At 43.3% G+C, this 19533-nt stretch overlaps 1 protein-coding gene across 1 annotated transcript in view; it reads left to right on the top strand.

Annotated features, from left to right (window-relative positions):
* pcloa (piccolo presynaptic cytomatrix protein a) overlaps positions 1–19533 on the top strand; it is a 389623-nt gene that overhangs the window by 175089 nt on the left and 195001 nt on the right. Inside the window, exons 10-11 of the mRNA XM_059988484.1 lie at positions 3656–3792; positions 13055–13136. Of these exons, the coding sequence (XP_059844467.1) occupies positions 3656–3792; positions 13055–13136 (219 nt within the window). The remainder of the gene's footprint in view (positions 1–3655; positions 3793–13054; positions 13137–19533) is intronic.

The raw sequence follows: 19533 nt of genomic DNA, 5'->3' as shown, positions 1-19533 counted from the left end.
CTGAGGTATTGAGTTCAGGAGTCAGGAAGTTGTGTTGCTAAACCTCTAGTTAGGCTGCATCTGGAGTATTGTATAAGGCCACAAGACATAGGAGCAGAACTAGGCTGTCTGGCCCACCGAGTCTGCTCTGCCATCCAATCATGGCTGATCCTTTTTTTTAATCTCCTCCTCAACCCCAGTTCCCGGCCTTCTCCCCGTAACCTTTGATGCCACATCCAATCAAGAACCTATCAATCTCTGCCTGAAATACACCCAACAACCTGGCCTCCACAGCTGCATCTGGCAACAAACTCACCACCCTTTGACTAAAGAAATTTCTCCGCATCTCTGTTTTGAAAGAGCGTCCCTCTATCCTGAGGATGTGCCTAGACTCTTCCACCATGGGAAGCATCCTTTCCACATCTATTGGGTCTAGGCCTTTCACCATTCGAAAGGTTTCAATGAGATCTCCCCTCATCCCTCTGAATTCCGGTGAGTATAGACCCAGATGATAGCCTTGTATTAACCTTGTATGACAACCCAGATGTATAACCCTTTCATTCCTAGAATCATCCTTGTGAACCTCCTCTGGACCCTCTCCAATGCCAGCACATCCTTTCTAAGATGAGGGGCCCAAAACTGTTCACAATACTCAAGGTGAGGCCTCACCAGTGTCTTATAAAACCTCAGCATCACATCCTTGCTCTTGTATTCTAGACCTCTTGAAATGAATGCTAACGTGACATTTGCCTTCCTCACCACCAACCCAACCTGCAAGTTAACCTTCAGGGTGTTCTGCACAAGGACTCCCAAGTCCCTCTGCATCTCAGATTCCTGGAAAATAGTCTGCACATTTATTTCTACTACCAAAGTGCATGACCATGCATTTTCCAATATTGTATTTCATTTGCCACTTTCTTGCCCATTCACCAAATCTATCCAAGTCCTTCTGCATCCTATTTGTTTCCTCAACACTACCTGCCCCTCCGCCAATCTTCATATCATCTGTAAACTTGGCAACAAAGCCATCTATTCCATCATCTAAATCATTAATATGCAGCATAAACAGAAGTGGTCCCAACACCGACCACTTAAACTATAAAGTTCTGGTCATCCCATTATGAGAAGGATATTAGGGCTTTGGAGATTTACCAAGATGCTGCCTTGAGTAGAGAGCACGAGCCATAGGGAGAGGTTGGACAAACTTGTAATGCTTTTATTTCAGGGGAGCAGAGACTGAAGAAAGATCTAATAGAGGTTGATAAGATTATGAGAGTCATAGGTAGAAGAAAGCTGGTATCTTTTACCCCATGGTCAAAATATCTAGTACCAGAGGGCTTGCATTTAAGGTGGGGGGGGGGGAGTTCAAAGGAGTTGCATATACAGGACAAGTTTTTTTTACATAGAGAGTGATGGGTATCTGAAATGTGCTGACTAGGATGGTGGTGGAAGCAGATATGATAGAAGCATTTAGGAAGTTCTTAGAAAAGCATATCTGAATCTGGGTGTGCAGAGAATAGAGGGATGTAGACGTTGTGTAGGTAGAAGTGTTAGTTCATTTAGTTACATGTTTAAGTACTTCACTAAAGCATTGTGGACTGAAAGTCCTGTTCTTGTTCTGTACTGCTCAATATTCTGTGCTCTGAAGTCATCTATTTCTTGTGAATGTGTACGTTACTGCAATGATTTTATGAAGGGCAGCTGTCTTGCTGTTTTCTTTATTATTTATTTATTTATGTGGTGGGGGGGTTGTGACTAAACCATTTTCATGACCATTTGCTATCCATCCACAGAGAAATTAGTACTTTTAAGTTTAGGGTATTGGGCTTTTACTGCAGGATATCATTTCCTTAGCATACAAGTTGATAAAAATGGGGAAGTGTCTTTATCTCCGCCATATTTCTTTCAACGTTGACAGATTCAAGAAAATCCAGAAAATACTAAGAGTAGGGTTTGGTCACTTCCAACTGTAATTTATTGAGGTCCATAAAGACAAGATGCTACTGAGTTATGTTCAACTGCTTTATCTTTGTATTTGGAAATTGGCTATACAAGAAAGCTGTCAATTCCATTCTAGACCTAATAAGTAAAACAAATAGCTCGCAGAAATCTGCATGGGTTCACAGATAAATATTTCTCACTGAGCTTCTAGCAAGGCACCTGCAGTAAACTTTGGTTAGTGAAAGTGTTCATCACCCTACAGAGGGATGAAATGTGCAACTTAAAACACCATCCTCAAAGTGTCTAATTTGCTGAATGATTGAAAGAGACAGGCTTGTTTATTTTTGGAATTATCTTTCAGAGTTAACAAATGTTTTATATATTTTTCATATTATTGACAAAGAGTTCATTTGTTGCTTTGGGACATTCTGAATTTCTTTCTGTTGTCTGCTTTCTGTCCCATTTCCCTATCATCTGAATACAAACAATGACATCACCAGATTTTAGTTTGAAAATGCTGGTTAACTTAATCAGAGATGACTGCAGTGAATATTCTCGGTTCCCTACATCATATAAAAATAAAGTACCACCTGAGGAACCTAACTATTCTGACGCTGCTTTTCTTTTCCTTTTTCCTTCTCTTGCTTTATATCGAACAGGCCTATGCACAGCACTGAATCAATTAACTGAACCCAACCAAACTAAGTTCATTGAAATCAATTGTGAGTTGAATAATTTGGCTAGACTTTCAGCTTTGTTAAATTGAGTTTGCTAGCTAATGAAAGGCCACTGAGTGGTTTATATGGTACATATTCAAAGCATGGTCATTGGCTCTTGAGAAGATTTGTTCACTGAAAATACCAAAAGTATATGGTGTCAGACCTTCAGTTTCAACAATTCCACTAGGAAGATTAAAACTTGGAGCAGCATGATGTTCTAATTAAGGACACTACTGCTTCAGGTGGATAAATACAAATCCCAAAACAACTTACATTGTTGTGTTGAGTAGCTTTTCAGAACTGAGAAAAATATTTCTCAAGAAAGGGTAGATTTCTCACATGTCCACCATCAGTGGATGAAAATCTAACATTTAATGATTTATGCAATGTCAGTGACAATAGAAATTGATATCAACTGTTAGCAGTTGGTTGCTAACTGGCCCTTTTCCATTCAGAATATTGTATTTTGTTTCCAAATCAAAGGAGTTCATGTTTCTAGAATCTATGGCAGAATTTATGTTGTCCTGACTAGATTCCAATTATTATTAAAAACTTTGGACAGTAACTGAATCAAAAAAGTTGTTTTGACCAACTTAACTGACTCTAATGCCAGATTAGAATGATTTTTTTTTAATTTTGATTTGAGTTTATATTTTACTGATAACTACTATCAATCCTTAGAAAAAAATCTTCATGAGAACTGACATTTGTCCATATGACACCCAAATAATTTCTATGCAAAAACTTTTAATCTCGTTAAAATTTAAGAAAAGTATCAACATTCCATGGTTTACTCTCCTTTAGTGCCCAGTTAGTAAATCTACAAAATGTTGCAATTGTGTTTTGCGCTTTGCCATAATCTTGTGTTGTGGGTGATATTTGTGCATGAACATGTTGGAAAGCTTGCATGCTGCATAAAGCCACGGGAAGAATGCCATCCTCTCCCGGAGTTTGCTGCCACCCTTAAACTCCAATTGCATGTTTTTGAAGAACTGATAGTATTTTGATTTTCAAAGCATACCATCTTCGTCGGGAAGAAACAGATTGGTTTGACAAACCACGTGAATCTCGCCTTGAAGATGTACCTGCCGTAAATCGCAAAGTTCCAGAGAAATTATCCCATTCCAGACAATCTCAACCACAGACAACAGAAGTAAGGAAGATTTATTCACTTGTATTTTATATTTAACTGTTTTCCAACAATAAATATAAATTATTAAAAAATGTTGTTTTAGTTATCATATTTCAAATTAACAACAGAATGTGGGAGAAATGGACCTCTTCCATTTTGAATATTGTACCCAGTGAGAATTCTCTGGAGCCTATTAGCATTTTACCCCAAAGTTACATCCCACCCATATGTGAGTTTTGACCATGACTGCTCTCATTGGCATCCAGTTCTGAGATACTATTTCCGTACTTTTTCACTAGTTGAACTGAACAATTTGACCATTCCCCCTAACCAACACAGGTACAGCAACACCACTCATTTCAGTGGAAAGGAACAGGAACCAGAAAAAAAAGACAAGTCAGACTACTTATTATATTTTTTTAAAAATAAAAAATATGCAACATCAAAAATATGAGTGGGAGCAGATGTCTGCCATGACATTCAACAAGACTTTGGCTTATCTTCAAACCCCAGACTATTTATGTCACTCCATATATCCCTTATTTCTGCCAATGTCCAGAAGCCTATTGGTCTCTAATGGAAATAAACTCAGAGGCTGCCTCTCCACTGCTCCTGAAGGTAAAGGATTCCAAAGATTCATCACCAACAGTGTGAGAAATTTACCTCTCATGTCAGTCCTATCTAGTCTACCCACCGAGACTGCATGATCCCTTTAGCCACCCCAAGGAGGTCTGTAAAAATTTTTTTCTAAAAAAGATCTTTTTGCATTCTAAATATTACAGATGAGACATTAGCCTTAACTTAATATTGTTCCATGATCTGTCCATTTGTCCATGCACCGTATGACCCATCTGACATTCAAAAAACAATCTGATGCTTCTTCATAGCACTCCCTCTATAGACAGTACACCCTTTCTTCATTGAGGAGATCACAATTGTGTGGAGTAATCCACAGATGACATCACCAAGACCAACTTGTGTTCTGTTTCTTCTGTATGCTTCTGAGACCTGCAGCATCCCAGGGCACTGGAACAATACCATCCACATGCACTTCACAAATTGCTACAAATCCCCTGGGAGGAGATGTGAACCAAGGTTAATGTCCTCTCTCAATCAGAATGAAGACCCATGTTAATCTCAGTAAGCTACAGTAGGGAAGCCATGAATGTTCATGTGCCCGACACCAAACCTCTGAATTAGGTGCTCTGCTTCAAGCCCTGCCATGGGTGCAGGTTACCGGGAAGTTGGAGAAAAATGTTCCAGAATAGCTCAGATTCTCCTTTAAGAAGGGCAGTACAAGCATCTTCTCCTGGCATCTCTGGCACAAAATGCAAAACAAGCACTTGGGATGGTAGTTATAAGCTTGACACCCTGCTTCGAGATTACACGTAAGTTCTGCATGAGCAACAGGAGTGCACATCCCACATATTCTCCCCACCTGTCCTACATACTTCTCCCCAACTGTCCAACATACTACTCAAACTGACCCACATGCTCTCTCCATCTGTCCCACATACATCTCCCCAACTGTCCCACATACAACTCCAACTGTCCTATATACTGCTCTCCCACTGTCCCACATACTTCTCTCCAACTCTCCCACATACAACTACAACTGTCCTACTTACTAACCTAACTTCATCTGCTTCTTCTATTGAAATATCTACAGTTTGTACTCTGCCTTTACAAGCCATCTCAGAACCTGTAAAGCCAAACTGGAAACAGGTCCTGGGGGGGGATTGCCTGGGATGAAGATACAGTCGTTATTGCTTAAATTTATATGAGTGTTCTAAATGTTTTCTAGAGGGTTAATATCAGGTAAGGGTGGTGCAAACATTTTTGGCACGTGCATTTTCATCAGTCAGAGTTGTGTACAAGAGTTGGGACACTATGGTACAGTTGTAGAAACTGTTAGTGAGACAACAGTTGTGTGTATTTCTGGTTGCCCATCTAAAGGAAGGGTGTGATTACATTGGAAAAGATGCAGAAAAATATTCACAATTATTTTTCCAAAGCTGGAGAGCTTGAGTTATATGGAGAGGTTGGAAACACTGGGGCTTCTTTCCATAGAAAGTAGAATGTAGAAGGGTGATCTTATACAGCATCACAGATGGTATGAATGGAGATGCAAATATCTCTGCTAAGGCTATGCATTTCCTCTCCTATAATGGCCTGAGACATACTTTGTCAGTCACCAGGGAATCATCTACCTCAATATTTGTTCTGACCACTGACACCCACCTCTTTTGTAATTATGGATAGGTTCCAAGAAGTACTTTTCATTTTCACCCTGATATAGACTCTGACTATTTAATCCATCCATGTCTCTCTGATTGTATATATCCTCTGAGATCACCCCACCAGCTTCTGATGCTTTAGAGAGAACCATCCAAGTATGTCCAATCTTTCTTTATAGTTAATACACTCCACTTCAGGCAGCATCCTGGTGAACCTATTCTCCACCCTCTCCAAAGCCTCCACATCCTCCCTGGAGCGTAGAAGAATGAGGGGAAGCTTTGATAGAGGTGTATAAAATTATGATTGGTATAGATAGAGTGAATGCAAGCAGGCTTTCTCCACTGAGGCTAGGGGAGAAAAAAACCAGAGGACATGGGTTAAGGATGAAGGGTGAAAAGTTTAAAGGGAACATTAGGGGGGGGTTTCTTCCCACAGAGAGTGGTGGGAGTGTGGAATGAGCTGCCAGATGAAGTGGTAAATGCAGGCTCACTTTTAACATTTAAGAAAAACTTTGACAGGTACATGGATGAGAGGTGTATAGAGGGATATGGTCCAGGTGCAGGTCAGTGAGACTAGGCAGAATAATGGTTCAGCACAGCCAAAAAGGGCCAAAAGGCCTGTTTCTGTGCTGTAATGTTCTATGGTTCTATCCTTCCGATAGTGTAGCTACCAGAACTGAATACTCTAAATGTTGCCAAATCAATTGACAACAGAACTTTCCAAATTCTAATACACAGTGTCCCACTCATAAGGGCAAGTATGCCATAGGCTTTCTTTCCTGTTCTATGCATGTACTGCCATTTTCATTGAGCCAAGGACTTGCACCCTAATTTTGCTCTGTACATCAGCTGCTAAGTGTTATGCCCATTATGTTGTACTTTCCTCTTGCGTTTGTCCTCAGTGAGTTATTATCAACTTACATCCAACATCCCTCTGTGTATCAGTGCTCTTTACAAATTGTCCATTTACTCTATGCCTTCCTCATGAATCTGACCTCTCACAATGCGTCACCTGACACTTAGTGGAATTAAACACCATCTGCCACTTCTCTGCCCAAGTTTGTAACTCTTCTGTTTCCATCAGTTAACAACCTTCCTCATTATCCACTGTTCATGTTGTTAGAAAACTTTGAAATCAGACTACTTACACGTTCAGCCAAATCACTGATACATGTTACTAACCACAGAGTCAGAGCCAATATTGTAGGCAATTTACCGACACAGATAATATGAAAACGCAGGGAATGGAGGGACATGAGTCAAGTGTAGGCAGTAGGGACTAGTTTAATTTGGCATCATGTTCATCATAGACTCTTAGGCTGAAGGCCCCATTCCTGTGTTACACTCTTCTATGCTCAGCCTTCTAACTTGTTGTGCATCCCTTGTCCCTCAATCTTCTGGACCAGTCTACTATGATGGAGCTTTTCGAATGCTTTACTAAAGTCCACACAGACAAACTCCTCTGGCCTCCCTGAGGAATAGATATACAAGCATCTCTGCACCAGTTTGTTGTAAAATGAGGGTTATTTTGGGAAACAGAAGTTCGAAAAAGCACAGGAGAGACTTTCAGGTCATTAACTTGCAGTTCCAATCCTTCCTAGTAGCTCCCTTCTTGCCTCTTACCTGCCGTCTCATCAGCTGCACCAAACCACTTATTCCTTCTGTTTCCAGAATGAAACGTTGAGAGACAGCTCGCAGTAACATCCACAATACAAAAGTGGATTCAATAAGGTTGTAATTACAAGATATTATTACAACCTACTATAAGGGGTTAACCCTAAACATAGCCATCATTTTCAATATATTCTGTAGTTAAATTCCTAACCCCCACATAAAATCCAACCACATTGAGCCTTACGGATGTAGTATCTATCGAGCCTGGTGAATATCCATCGAGCCTGGTGGGTGTGGTGAGATTTCTATCGAGCCTGGTAGGTGTGGTGAGATTTCTATGGAGCCTGGTGGGTGTGGTGAGATTTCTATGGAGCCTGGTGGGTGTGGTGAGATTTCTATGGAGCCTGGTGGGTGTGGTGAGATTTCTATCGAGCCTGGTGGGTGTGGTGAGATTTCTATGGAGCCTGGTGGGTGTGGTGAGATTTCTATCGAGCCTGGTGAATATCCATCGAGCCTGGTGGGTGTGGTGAGATTTCTATGGAGCCTGGTGGGTGTGGTGAGATTTCTATCGAGCCTGGTGAATATCCATCGAGCCTGGTGGGTGTGGTGAGATTTCTATGGAGCCTGGTGGGTGTGGTGAGATTTCTATCGAGCCTGGTGAATATCCATCGAGCCTAGTGGGTGTGGTGAGATTTCTATCGAGCCTGGTGAATATCCATCGAGCCTGGTGGGTGTGGTGAGATTTCTATGGAGCCTGATGGGTGTGGTGAGATTTCTATCGAGCCTGGTGGGTGTGGTGAGATTTCTATGGAGCCTGGTGGGTGTGGTGAGATTTCTATGGAGCCTGGTGGGTGTGGTGAGATTTCTATGGAGCCTGGTGGGTGTGGTGAGATTTCTATCGAGCCTGGTGGGTGTGGTGAGATTTCTATCGAGCCTGGTGGGTGTGGTGAGATTTCTATCGAGCCTGGTGGGTGTGGTGAGATTTCTATGGAGCCTGGTGAATATCCATCGAGCCTGGTGGGTGTGGTGAGATTTTTATGGAGCCTGGTGGGTGTGGTGAGATTTCTATCGAGCCTGGTGGGTGTGGTGAGATTTCTATGGAGCCTGGTGGGTGTGGTGAGATTTCTATCGAGCCTGGTGGGTGTGGTGAGATTTCTATCGAGCCTGGTGGGTGTGGTGAGATTTCTATCGAGCCTGGTGGGTGTGGTGAGATTTCTATCGAGCCTGGTGAATATCCATCGAGCCTGGTGGGTGTGGTGAGATTTCTATGGAGCCTGGTGGGTGTGGTGAGATTTCTATGGAGCCTGGTGGGTGTGGTGAGATTTCTATCGACCCTGGTGGGTGTGGTGAGATTTCTATCGAGCCTGGTGAATATCCATCAAGCCTGGTGGGTGTGGTGAGATTTCTATGGAGCCTGGTAGGTGTGGTGAGATTTCTATCGAGCCTGGTGAATATCCATCGAGCCTGGTGGGTGTGGTGAGATTTCTATGGAGCCTGGTAGGTGTGGTGAGATTTTTATGGAGCCTGGTGGGTGTGGTGAGATTTCTATCGAGCCTGGTGGGTGTGGTGAGATTTCTATCGAGCCTGGTGGGTGTGGTGAGATTTCTATGAAGCCTGGTGGGTGTGGTGAGATTTCTATCGAGCCTGGTGGGTGTGGTGAGATTTCTATGGAGCCTGGTGGGTGTGGTGAGATTTCTATGGAGCCTGGTGGGTGTGGTGAGATTTCTATGGAGCCTGGTGGGTGTGGTGAGATTTCTATCGAGCCTGGTGGGTGTGGTGAGATTTCTATCGACCCTGATGGGTGTGGTGAGATTTCTATCGAGCCTGATGGGTGTGGTGAGATTTCTATGGAGCCTGGTGGGTGTGGTGAGATTTCTATGGAGCCTGGTGGGTGTGGTGAGATTTCTATCGAGCCTGGTGGGTATGGTGAGATTTCTATCGACCCTGATGGGTGTGGTGAGATTTCTATCCAGCCTGGTGGGTGTGGTGAGATTTCTATCGAGCCTGGTGAATATCCATCGAGCCTGGTGGGTGTGGTGAGATTTCTATGGAGCCTGGTGGGTGTGGTGAGATTTCTATCGAGCCTGGTGGGTGTGGTGAGATTTCTATCGAGCCTGGTGGGTGTGGTGAGATTTCTATGGAGCCTGGTGGGTGTGGTGAGATTTCTATCGAGCCTGGTGGGTGTGGTGAGATTTCTATCGAGCCTGGTGGGTGTGGTGAGATTTCTATCGAGCCTGGTGGGTGTGGTGAGATTTCTATTGAGCCTGGTGGGTGTGGTGAGATTTCTATGGAGCCTGATGGGTGTGGTGAGATTTCTATCGAGCCTGGTGGGTGTGGTGAGATTTCTATGGAGCCTGGTGGGTGTGGTGAGATTTCTATTGAGCCTGGTGGGTGTGGTGAGATTTCTATCGAGCCTGGTAGGTGTGGTGAGATTTCTATGGAGCCTGGTGGGTGTGGTGAGATTTCTATGGAGCCTGGTGGGTGTGGTGAGATTTCTATGGACCCTGGTGGGTGTGGTGAGATTTCTATGGAGCCTGGTGGGTGTGGTGAGATTTCTATCGAGCCTGGTGGGTGTGGTGAGATTTCTATGGAGCCTGGTGAATATCCATTGAAATTTATAGGTGTGGTGAGAATATCCATGTAGAAGCAAATAAAAATCAGATGACAATATTTCACATTAGTTTGTTCAAAGACAAAACAATTGCCCACTTTAAAAGGTATAAAAAGGTTCATTTAAGGTATAAAAAGGTTCATTTAAGGTATAAAAAGGTTCATTTATTATCAAAGTGTACAACTCTCAAATTCATCTTCTCTTGATAGCCACAAAACCGAGAAAGAAAAAGAACAGCAGCATGATCATCAATCCCCTTAAATCCTCCCCACCCCACACAAAAAACAAGCAAAAATAGAACAGGCACATTGGCCCCCAAAACCTTCTCCCCTACACACAAAAAAAATGAGAAAAATTGGGTGAAAATCACAGAGTCAAAGAAACTATTAAGACTGAAAGATTGAAGTCTCTAGTCCAAGTCCATATCTGTAATGCATAGCACCCAGATAACATTCTCCAGGTACAGCGGCCGGCTCTCCCCTCTCAGATCACAGAGTGATTCCCAGAGATCAGGCATCCAGCACTCACATTCCACACTCGCCTCACTGTTTCAATCTCCCTCATTGCTTCGATTGGTGAACGATAGAAGCTTTAGTCAGCAAAATGGAGTCAAACATTTGCTCACACTGCTGTGCTCTCCTGGAATCCTCTCAGAGTGAGCGGTGAAATGGAGTCAAACATCAGCTCACACCCCATCCCGCAGCTTTCTCACCATGAAATTTGCTCACACTGCTGTGCTCTCCTGGAATCCTCTCAGAGTGAGCGGTGAAATGGAGTCGGACATCGGCGCATACCCCATCCCGCAGCTTTCTTGCTCACGTTGGTTCTTTCTCCCAGAATCCTCTCCGAGGCTGCAGAACACCCAAACGATCTCCAACCTGCAAATCACTGGCTCCAGCAGTTCCAGAGTCGCATTAAAGACAAAAAAAACCAACATAAAAGACATAAAAGAAATGAAATACATGGTTTCATGATCTATCCAGAAGACGTCAACCAAAAGAGTGTTGTACGCAGGCGCCATCTTGACTGTAAATGACTGGAACAATATAGAATTTCAAAGCAGAATAATCACTGCATTCTAAATTGCAGTGAGCTATTTTCTAGAGACTGATTGATATTTAAATGAATGATGTTTATATTAACCAACACTTGGTCTGTTGCCCTCTGTACCATGAAGATTCAAGTGATCAGCAAAAGTCAAGAAGCTGGCTTGAAAATCTGTTAAAGATATCGGGTTGGATTTACAGCACCCTCTGCCCGCAGCATGGAACGGGCCATGAAGTTGAGGGGAAATGGGAGGGGGGGAGCAGCTGGGGGCCACAGTGACCTCTTGTGGAGCTGGACACCTGCCATACGATGCTGTCACTTACTTCAAAGGGAATAGAATATAAAAACAAGGAGATGATACTTTATAAAACACTAGTTAGGCCGCACTTGGCGTATTGTCAACAGTTTTAGGCCCCTTATCATAGAAAGGATGTGTTGTCAATGGACAGAGTCCAGAGGAGATTCACAAGGATGATTCTGGGATTGAAGGGGTTAGCATATGAGGAGCGTTTGGCAGCTTTGGGCCTGTACTCACTGGAATTTAGAAGAATGTGTGGGGAATCTCATTGAGACCTACTGAATGTTGAAAGGACTAGATAGGGTGGGTGTGGAGAGGATGTTTCCTATGCTGGGGGTATCCAGAACTAGAGGGCACAGCCTCAAAATTGTGGGGCAGCCTTTTAGAGCAGAGGTAAGAAGGGATTTTTTTAGCCAGAGAGTAGTGAATCGCTCTGCCACAGAAGGTGGTGGAGGCCAAGTCCGTGCGTGTATTGAAGGAGGAAGTTGATTGTTTTGTTATCGGTCAGGGCATCAAAGGACATGGCGAGAAGGCAGGTGTACGGGGTTGAGTGGGATCCGGGATGAGCCATGATGGGATGGCGGTGCAGGCTCAATGGATTGAATAGCCTAATTCTGCTCCATTGTCTTATGGTCTTGCAGTCTTATGGTGACTGGACGACGAGTAGTTACAAACCAGTGCAAGGTAGAGGGTTATCAGAAGTCTACAATAGCACTAAGGTGCATTACTTAGTGTTTTATCAAATTATGCATTACTGTTTTTATCAGTGGTTCATGTGAACACAGACAGGGTACAGAAAAATGAGTTTGACAGAGGCTGAGGAGAAAAACAACGTTCCCATGGGGAGCCTTTAATTGGAATCTCGGTGCCAACTTGCAGAGGAGGTTGTTCTTCCTTCCGGGAAGTTATAAATACAATTCAAAGGTTATTCCTTTTTAAAGGCATTTTCTGTTGATGATGGGAGAAAACGCCTGCCAGGCACAAAACGATTTCACTGGATGCACATCTGATGCAGGGCAAATGACTGATGTATTAAAGTGAACTGTGCCTGGATACACCTGAGCCAATTTCCTAGTAAGTGTAGGAACATCGCCCAAGGTGAGTATTAACTGGCTGTTAAATGCAAGTTACACCAAAGCACAAGCAAATGGATTTCCATTCTTAACATTCATTTCCCACATTCTCACAACTGTTTCAGGTTTAGGATTACTGTTCAATACAAGGTTGGGAAAGTGATTTTGTACAGAAGAATATTTGATTTGTTTGCAGTTGATACTGCTTATGTATTGAAGTGTCCCTGTTTCCAGAGTTGACTGAACTCCATACTTCATTGATTTTTACATCCTTACTTGCAGTTCTGTTGTGGATATCTGTTTGTATATTTCTTTCTGATATGCCAAGCTTTCTCCCAAAATATTCTTTTGCTATTTCAAGAGAAACATATTAAAGCATAACTTTCCAAATATTATTCTGCAGGTTAGTGGGAAGCCTGTTCTGTTCAACTTTCCCCACTCCCGGGTCAAAGTTCAAAGGGATGTAAAAGACCAGACGATCTCAGGTAACAGAATTATACCCCCTCCACCCAGCCCACTCTCAGTGTGTCTTTTGTGTTGATACCCTTCCCACCTGATACCCTACCCTTCCTACCCTTCCTACTGAATGCTGCAACATTGGCTGCATTTGAGGTGAAGCATACTGAGCATGATAAATCTGGTGATTGCATTGACCTGAATTTATCAACACGACTGCTTTGCTAATGGTTGACATTCTTCATCCTATAAATTGCATATACGTCGATAGATTCTGGATTAATTTAAACATGCATAATGTTTGAAAATCTTTCCTCTAAGACAGGGGTTCCAAACCTGAGGTCCAAGGACACCTTACTTAATGGTATTGGTCCGTGGCATAACTAAGTTCGGGAGCCCCTGCTCTAAGCTCAGTTTTCCATCTGTAATCTAATCAAAAACTCAGTAGATGCCATGTTTGGATAGAGTTGATGAGATAACACAATCTCTATGTACTTCTAGAAAGTTACTATTCCATGCAGATGATTCTGAAGGAGGGAAGTAAGTTAACTGAGAAACAGATAATAAATAGCAAACGTGAGAAATTATGCGGAAGCTGGAAATCCAAAGCAAAACACACAAAATGCTGGAGGAACTCAGTGGGCCAGGCAGCCTCTATGGAAATGAATAAGCAGCTGACGTTTTGGGCCGAGACTCTTCTTCAGGACTGACAGACAATAATTAGTGTTGTGTTTAATGCTTGTCTTTCAGATTGGAAAAGGGGAATAGTGGTGTTCCCCAGCAACCTATTAGAGAATTGACTTATTTTTGGCTTTATCACCAACTTGGACTTTGGAATTTAGAAACAACAGTTGGGAATTTATAGATGATGAGGAAAAAATTGTATAAATTACAGCAGGATAAAAACATGCTGGTGGAATGGGCAAATGGAGTTTAAGAGGTGATGCTTCTTGGGTAGAAAGAAGAAGGGGAAAATGTTGTTAAAGAATCTCAGAAAGAAAGGGCTATAGGACAATGACCTCACAAATCTTTGTAAGAGACTGGCCCGGCCTCAGCTGGGGTGGTATCTACAGTTCGGTGACTTTGATTACACAAAAGGAGTAGAGGAATTGGAGAGGGTCCAGGGGAAATGGTCCTGGTGAGGAAGGTTAATATTACAGGGAGGCACTGGAACCTTTGCGGAGAAGGGAAGGATGGGGGAGGGGGGGAACAGATTCTCAAAGGAGGTGAAATGGTCTTGACAGAATAAATTGTGGCAGCGTGCTTCCATTAGTGACCAAGAATGCACAACTATAAACTAAAGAGTAAGAGAATTAATAGCAGGTGAGGAAAGCCTCTATGTGTAACATGGGATTGTAATCTGGTGCACTGCCTGCAGGTAAGGTTGGTGGATCTTTTTTTGGCTTTCTAAAGGAATTTTGTTTAAATATATGATAAAGAACAGTTAAGGGCCTTTTGTGGTTGGCTGCCGGTGACCAATGGTGTTCTGCAGAAGTCAATGTTGGGACCGGTACATTTCACATTATATGTTAATGATTTGGATGATGGAATTGAAGGCTTTGTGGCCAAGTTTGCTGACGATATGAAGACAGGTGGGGGGGTGGGGGGGCAAGTACTGTTGAGGAAGCATAGAGTCTGCAGGAGGACTTGGACATTAGGAGACTGGGCAAAGTAGCAAATGGAATATAGTGTAGGGAAGTGAATTGTCATGCACCTTGGTGGAAGGAATAAAGGCATAGACTATTTTCTAAATTGGGAGTGAATTCAGAAATTGGTGATGGAAAGGGATTTGGGAGTCCTCATGCAAGACTCCTGAAAGCAAGTTGAGTCGGTAGTGAAGTTCAAAGTAAAATATATTATCAGAGGACATGCATGTCACCACATACAATCTGTCTACATCCTTCTGCATCTGACATGATTCCTCAACACTACCTGCCCCTCCACCAATCTTTGTATCATCTGCAAACTTGGCAACGAAGCTATCTATTCCATCATCTAAGTCATTGATATACAGCATAAAAAGAAGTGGTCCCAACACCAACCCCTGTGGAACACCACTAGTCACCGGCAAAGGATCCTTTTATTCCCACTCACTGCTTCCTACCAATCAGCCAATGCTCTAACCATATTAGTAACTTTCCTATAATACATGGGCTCCTCATGTGTGGCACCTTGTCAAACGCCTTCTGAAAGTCCAAATATACAACATCCACTGCATCCCCTTTATCTATCCTACTTGTAATCTCATTAAAGAATTCCAACAAGCTCATCAGGCAGGATTTTCCCTGAAGGAAACCATGCTGACTTTGTACTATCTCATCCTGTAGTGACGATGTTTCAGGCTGAAACCCTTCATCAGGAGGGTTAACCTCATCAGAAGGGTTTCGGCCCGAAACGTCGTCACTACCTCCTCCCATAGACGCTGTCTGGCCTGCTGAGTTCTGCCAGCATTTTGTGTTGTCATTTATTTCCAGCATCTGCAGATTCACTTGTATGCCCTTTAGAATTTTATATGTTTCAATAAGATCCCCCCTCAATCTTCTAAATTCCAGCAAGTATAAGCCCAGTCGATCTAGTCTTTCTTCATATGAAAGTCCTGCCATCCCAGGAATCAATCTGGTGAACCTTCTTTGTACTACCTCTATGGCAAGAATGTCTTTCTTCAGATTAGGGGACCAAAACTGCACACAATACTCCAGGTGTGGTCTCACCAAGGCCTTGTACAACTGCAGTAGAACCTCCTTGCTCCTGTACTCGAATCCTCTTGCTATGAATGCCAACATACCATTCGCCTTTTTCACCGCCTGCTGTACCTGCATGCCCACTTTCAATGACTGGTGTACAATGACACCCAGGTCTCGTTGCACCTCCCCTTTTCCTAATCGGCCACCATTCAGATAATAATCTGTTTTCCTGTTCTTGCCACCAAAGTGGATAACCTCACATTTATCCACATTAAATTGCATCTGCCATGAATTTGCCCACTCACCTAACCTATCCAAGTCACCCTGCATCCTCTTAGCATCCTCCTCACAGCTAACACCGCCACCCAGCTTCGTGTCATCCGCAAACTTGGAGATGCTGCATTTAATTCCCTTGTCTAAATCATTAATATATATTGTAAACAACTGGGGTCCCAGCACTGAGCCTTGCGGTACCCCACTAGTCACTGCCTGCCATTCTGAAAAGGTCCTGTTTATTCCCAACTCTTTGCTTCCTGTCTGCCAACCAATTCTCGATCCACATCAATACCATACCCCCAATACCGTGTGCTTTAAGTTTGCATGCTAATCTCCCGTGTGGGACCTTGTCAAAAGCCTTTTGAAAATCCAAATACACCACATCCACTGGTTCTCGCCTATCCACTCTACTAGTTACATCCTCAAAAAATTCTATAAGATTCGCCAGACATGATTTTCCTTTCACAGATCCAAGCTGACTTTGTCCGATGATTTCACCGCTTTCCAAATGTGCTCTAATCACATCTTTGGTAACTGACTCTAGCATTTTCCCCACCACTGATGTCAGGCTGACCTACGTAACCTACGACAAACTTCTACGCTGCCACCATTAAGACAGGTGCCCCCTTTCCCCCTCCCCCCCCCATGGACAACACTCCCACCTGGTGGTATTCTATCGCAATGACAGATCCCCTGTGAACAATCTTTGGTGGTGGCTGATGCAATGACAGGTCCCCAGTGGACAACACTCCCACCTGGTGGAATCCTACTGCAATGACAGCCACTCCAGATGGAGACAGGAATGGGCATAGGGGCCTAAGTGTTTGGGAGTCTCATAGCCACTCTTCCATCTCTAACAATCACTTCCCTTCATTTATTTATTCTCTCTCCACAGATGTGGCTTCCTTCCTTGATTATAATTTATCTCCTTCAATTTCTCTACATTGGACCTCAGGAAAGCAGCCGGCATAACCAGAGACCCCATACACCCAGAATATTCTCACCCCTCCCATCAGGCAGAGAATAGAAAAGCCTGTAAGCATGTACCAACAGACTCAAGAACTGCTTCTATCCTGCTGTCATAAGACGTAATGGTTCCCAAGTACTACAAAAAAGTCTTTTGACCTCACAATCTTATTGTCTAACTGCACAGCACCTTCTCTGTACCTGTTACACTTTATTGTCCATTTTCTTGCAGTTTTATCTTGTACTACCTCAATGCAATGTTGTGACCAATCAGCCTGGAGGCCAAGTCATTGGGCAATTCTAAAGTTGAGGTTCATAGGTACTAGATTAGTAAGGGCATCAGAGATGATGGGGTGAAGGCAGGGGAATGGGATTGAGAGCAATGATAAGCCATGATGGAATGGGGGAGCACACTTGATGGGCCGAATGGCCAATTTCTGTCCCATGTCTTATGCCTTATGGTCTTATTAAAATCATGGATGACCTAATTCAGTGCTCTGTTTCTGCAGTGTTAGTCCAGAGATCCCTAGAGGTGGCAGGACAAGCAGACAGAGAGGTGAAGAAGGTAGCTTTCACTGGCCAGGGCATACAATGTAAGAGCAGAGAAGTTATGATATAACTTTGTAAGACATTGACGAGGCCATGTCTGGAATATTGTGTGCAATTTTAGTCATAACAGTAAGGTAGGGAACTATTTTAGTCATAACAATTTTAGTCATAACAGTAACTGCTCTGGGAAATGCAAGGAAATATAGCAGGACTTTCATATGAAGAAAGACTGGATCGACTAGGCTTATACTCAGTGGAATTTAGAAGATTGAGGGGGGATCTTATTGAAACGTATAAAATTCTGAAGGGATTGGACAGGCTAGATGCAGGAAGATTATTTCCGATGTTGGGGAAGTCCAGAACGAGGGGTCACAGTTTAAGGATAAAAGGGAAGCCTTCTAGGACCGAGATGAGGAAAAACTTCTTCACACAGAGAGTGGTGAATCTGTGGAATTCTCTGCCACAGGAAACAGTTGAGGCCGGTTCATTGGCTATATTTAAGGGGAAGTTAGATATGGCCCTTGTGGCTAAAGGGATCAGGGGGTATGGAGAGAAAGCAGGTACAGGATTCTGAGTTGGATGATCATACTGAATGGCGGTGCAGGCTCGAAGGGCCAAATGGCCTACTCCTGCACCTGTTTTCTATGTTTCTATGAAAGGAGTTTCACCAGCATGTTGCTGGGGTAGAGTGTCACAGTCATGAGGAGGCTGGATACACTGCATTTGTTTTCTTTTAACACAGATGGTTGAAGGAGAACCATCTTTATACGTTATATAAGAGTTCTACACGATCATGAGGAAGCGAATTAGGGTTGGCAGTAGTAAACTTTCCCCATAGTAGAAGTGTCTGTAACAAGAGGCCATGTGAGGAGAACGATGCGTAGTTATTTTAAGCAGAAGGTGATTGAGGTTTGGAACATAACCCCTGAGAGGGTGATGAAGGCCGAAACTGTCACGCCATTAACAAGAGAAAATCTGCAGATGCTGGAAGTCCGAGCAACACACACAACATGCTGGAGGAACTCAGCAGGCCAGGCAGGATCTAGGGAAAGGGTACAGTGGATGTTTTGGGCCTGGCTTTCTGAGCTCCTCCACCATTCTGTGTGTGTTACTCTCACAGCATCTCTTGGCAGAGAAAGCTACGGACCAAGTGCTGGTAATTAGGATTAGCATAGATTGGCATTACGATGAGCTCGGCTGAAAAGGACTATCACTGTGAGAAGCTTTTCCAGTTACTTGTATGTTTCTTGTGAGTTGACTGTTCTGCTCTGTTTAAGTTTTCAATCACATGGTCTATTACTGCTGAATATAAAATTGCTCCCGATCGTAAGGCTTGATTTTTTTTCTAGTATGGTTATAGACGGGTCATATTCTGCATGGAGGTCAGTCACCAGTGGAGTGCCTCAGGGATCTGTTCTGGGACCCTTACTCTTCGTGATTTTTATAAGTGGCCTGGATGAGAAAGTGGATGGTTGGGTTAGTAAGTTTGCTGATGACACAAAGTTTAGGGGTGTTGTGGATAGTGTGGAGGGCTGTCAGAGGTTACAGCGGGACATTGATAGGATGCAAAACTGGGCTGAGAAATGGCAGATGGAGTTCAACCCAGGTAAGTGTGAGGTGGTTCATTTTGGTAGGACAAATATGATGGAAGAATATAGTATTAATGGTAGGACTCTTGGCAGTGTGGAGGATCAGAGGGATCTTGGGGTCCGAGTCCATAGGACGCTCAAAGCTGCTGCGCAGGTTGACTCCGTGGTTAAGAAGGCGTACAGTGTATTGGCCTTCATCAATCGTGAGATTGAGTTTAGGAGCCGAGAGGTAATGTTGCAGCTGTATAGGACACTGGTCAGACCCCTCTTGGAGTACCGTGCTCAGTTCAGGTCGCCTCACTACAGGAAGGATGTGGAAACTATAGAAAGGGTGCAGAGGAGATTTACAAGGATGTTGCCTG

The sequence above is a fragment of the Hypanus sabinus genome, chromosome 13 (genome assembly GCF_030144855.1).
Source record: "Hypanus sabinus isolate sHypSab1 chromosome 13, sHypSab1.hap1, whole genome shotgun sequence".
Lineage (NCBI taxonomy): Eukaryota > Metazoa > Chordata > Chondrichthyes > Myliobatiformes > Dasyatidae > Hypanus > Hypanus sabinus.
The sequence above is the reverse complement of the archived record's forward strand: the minus strand, read 5'-3'. Positions and strand labels throughout refer to the sequence as shown.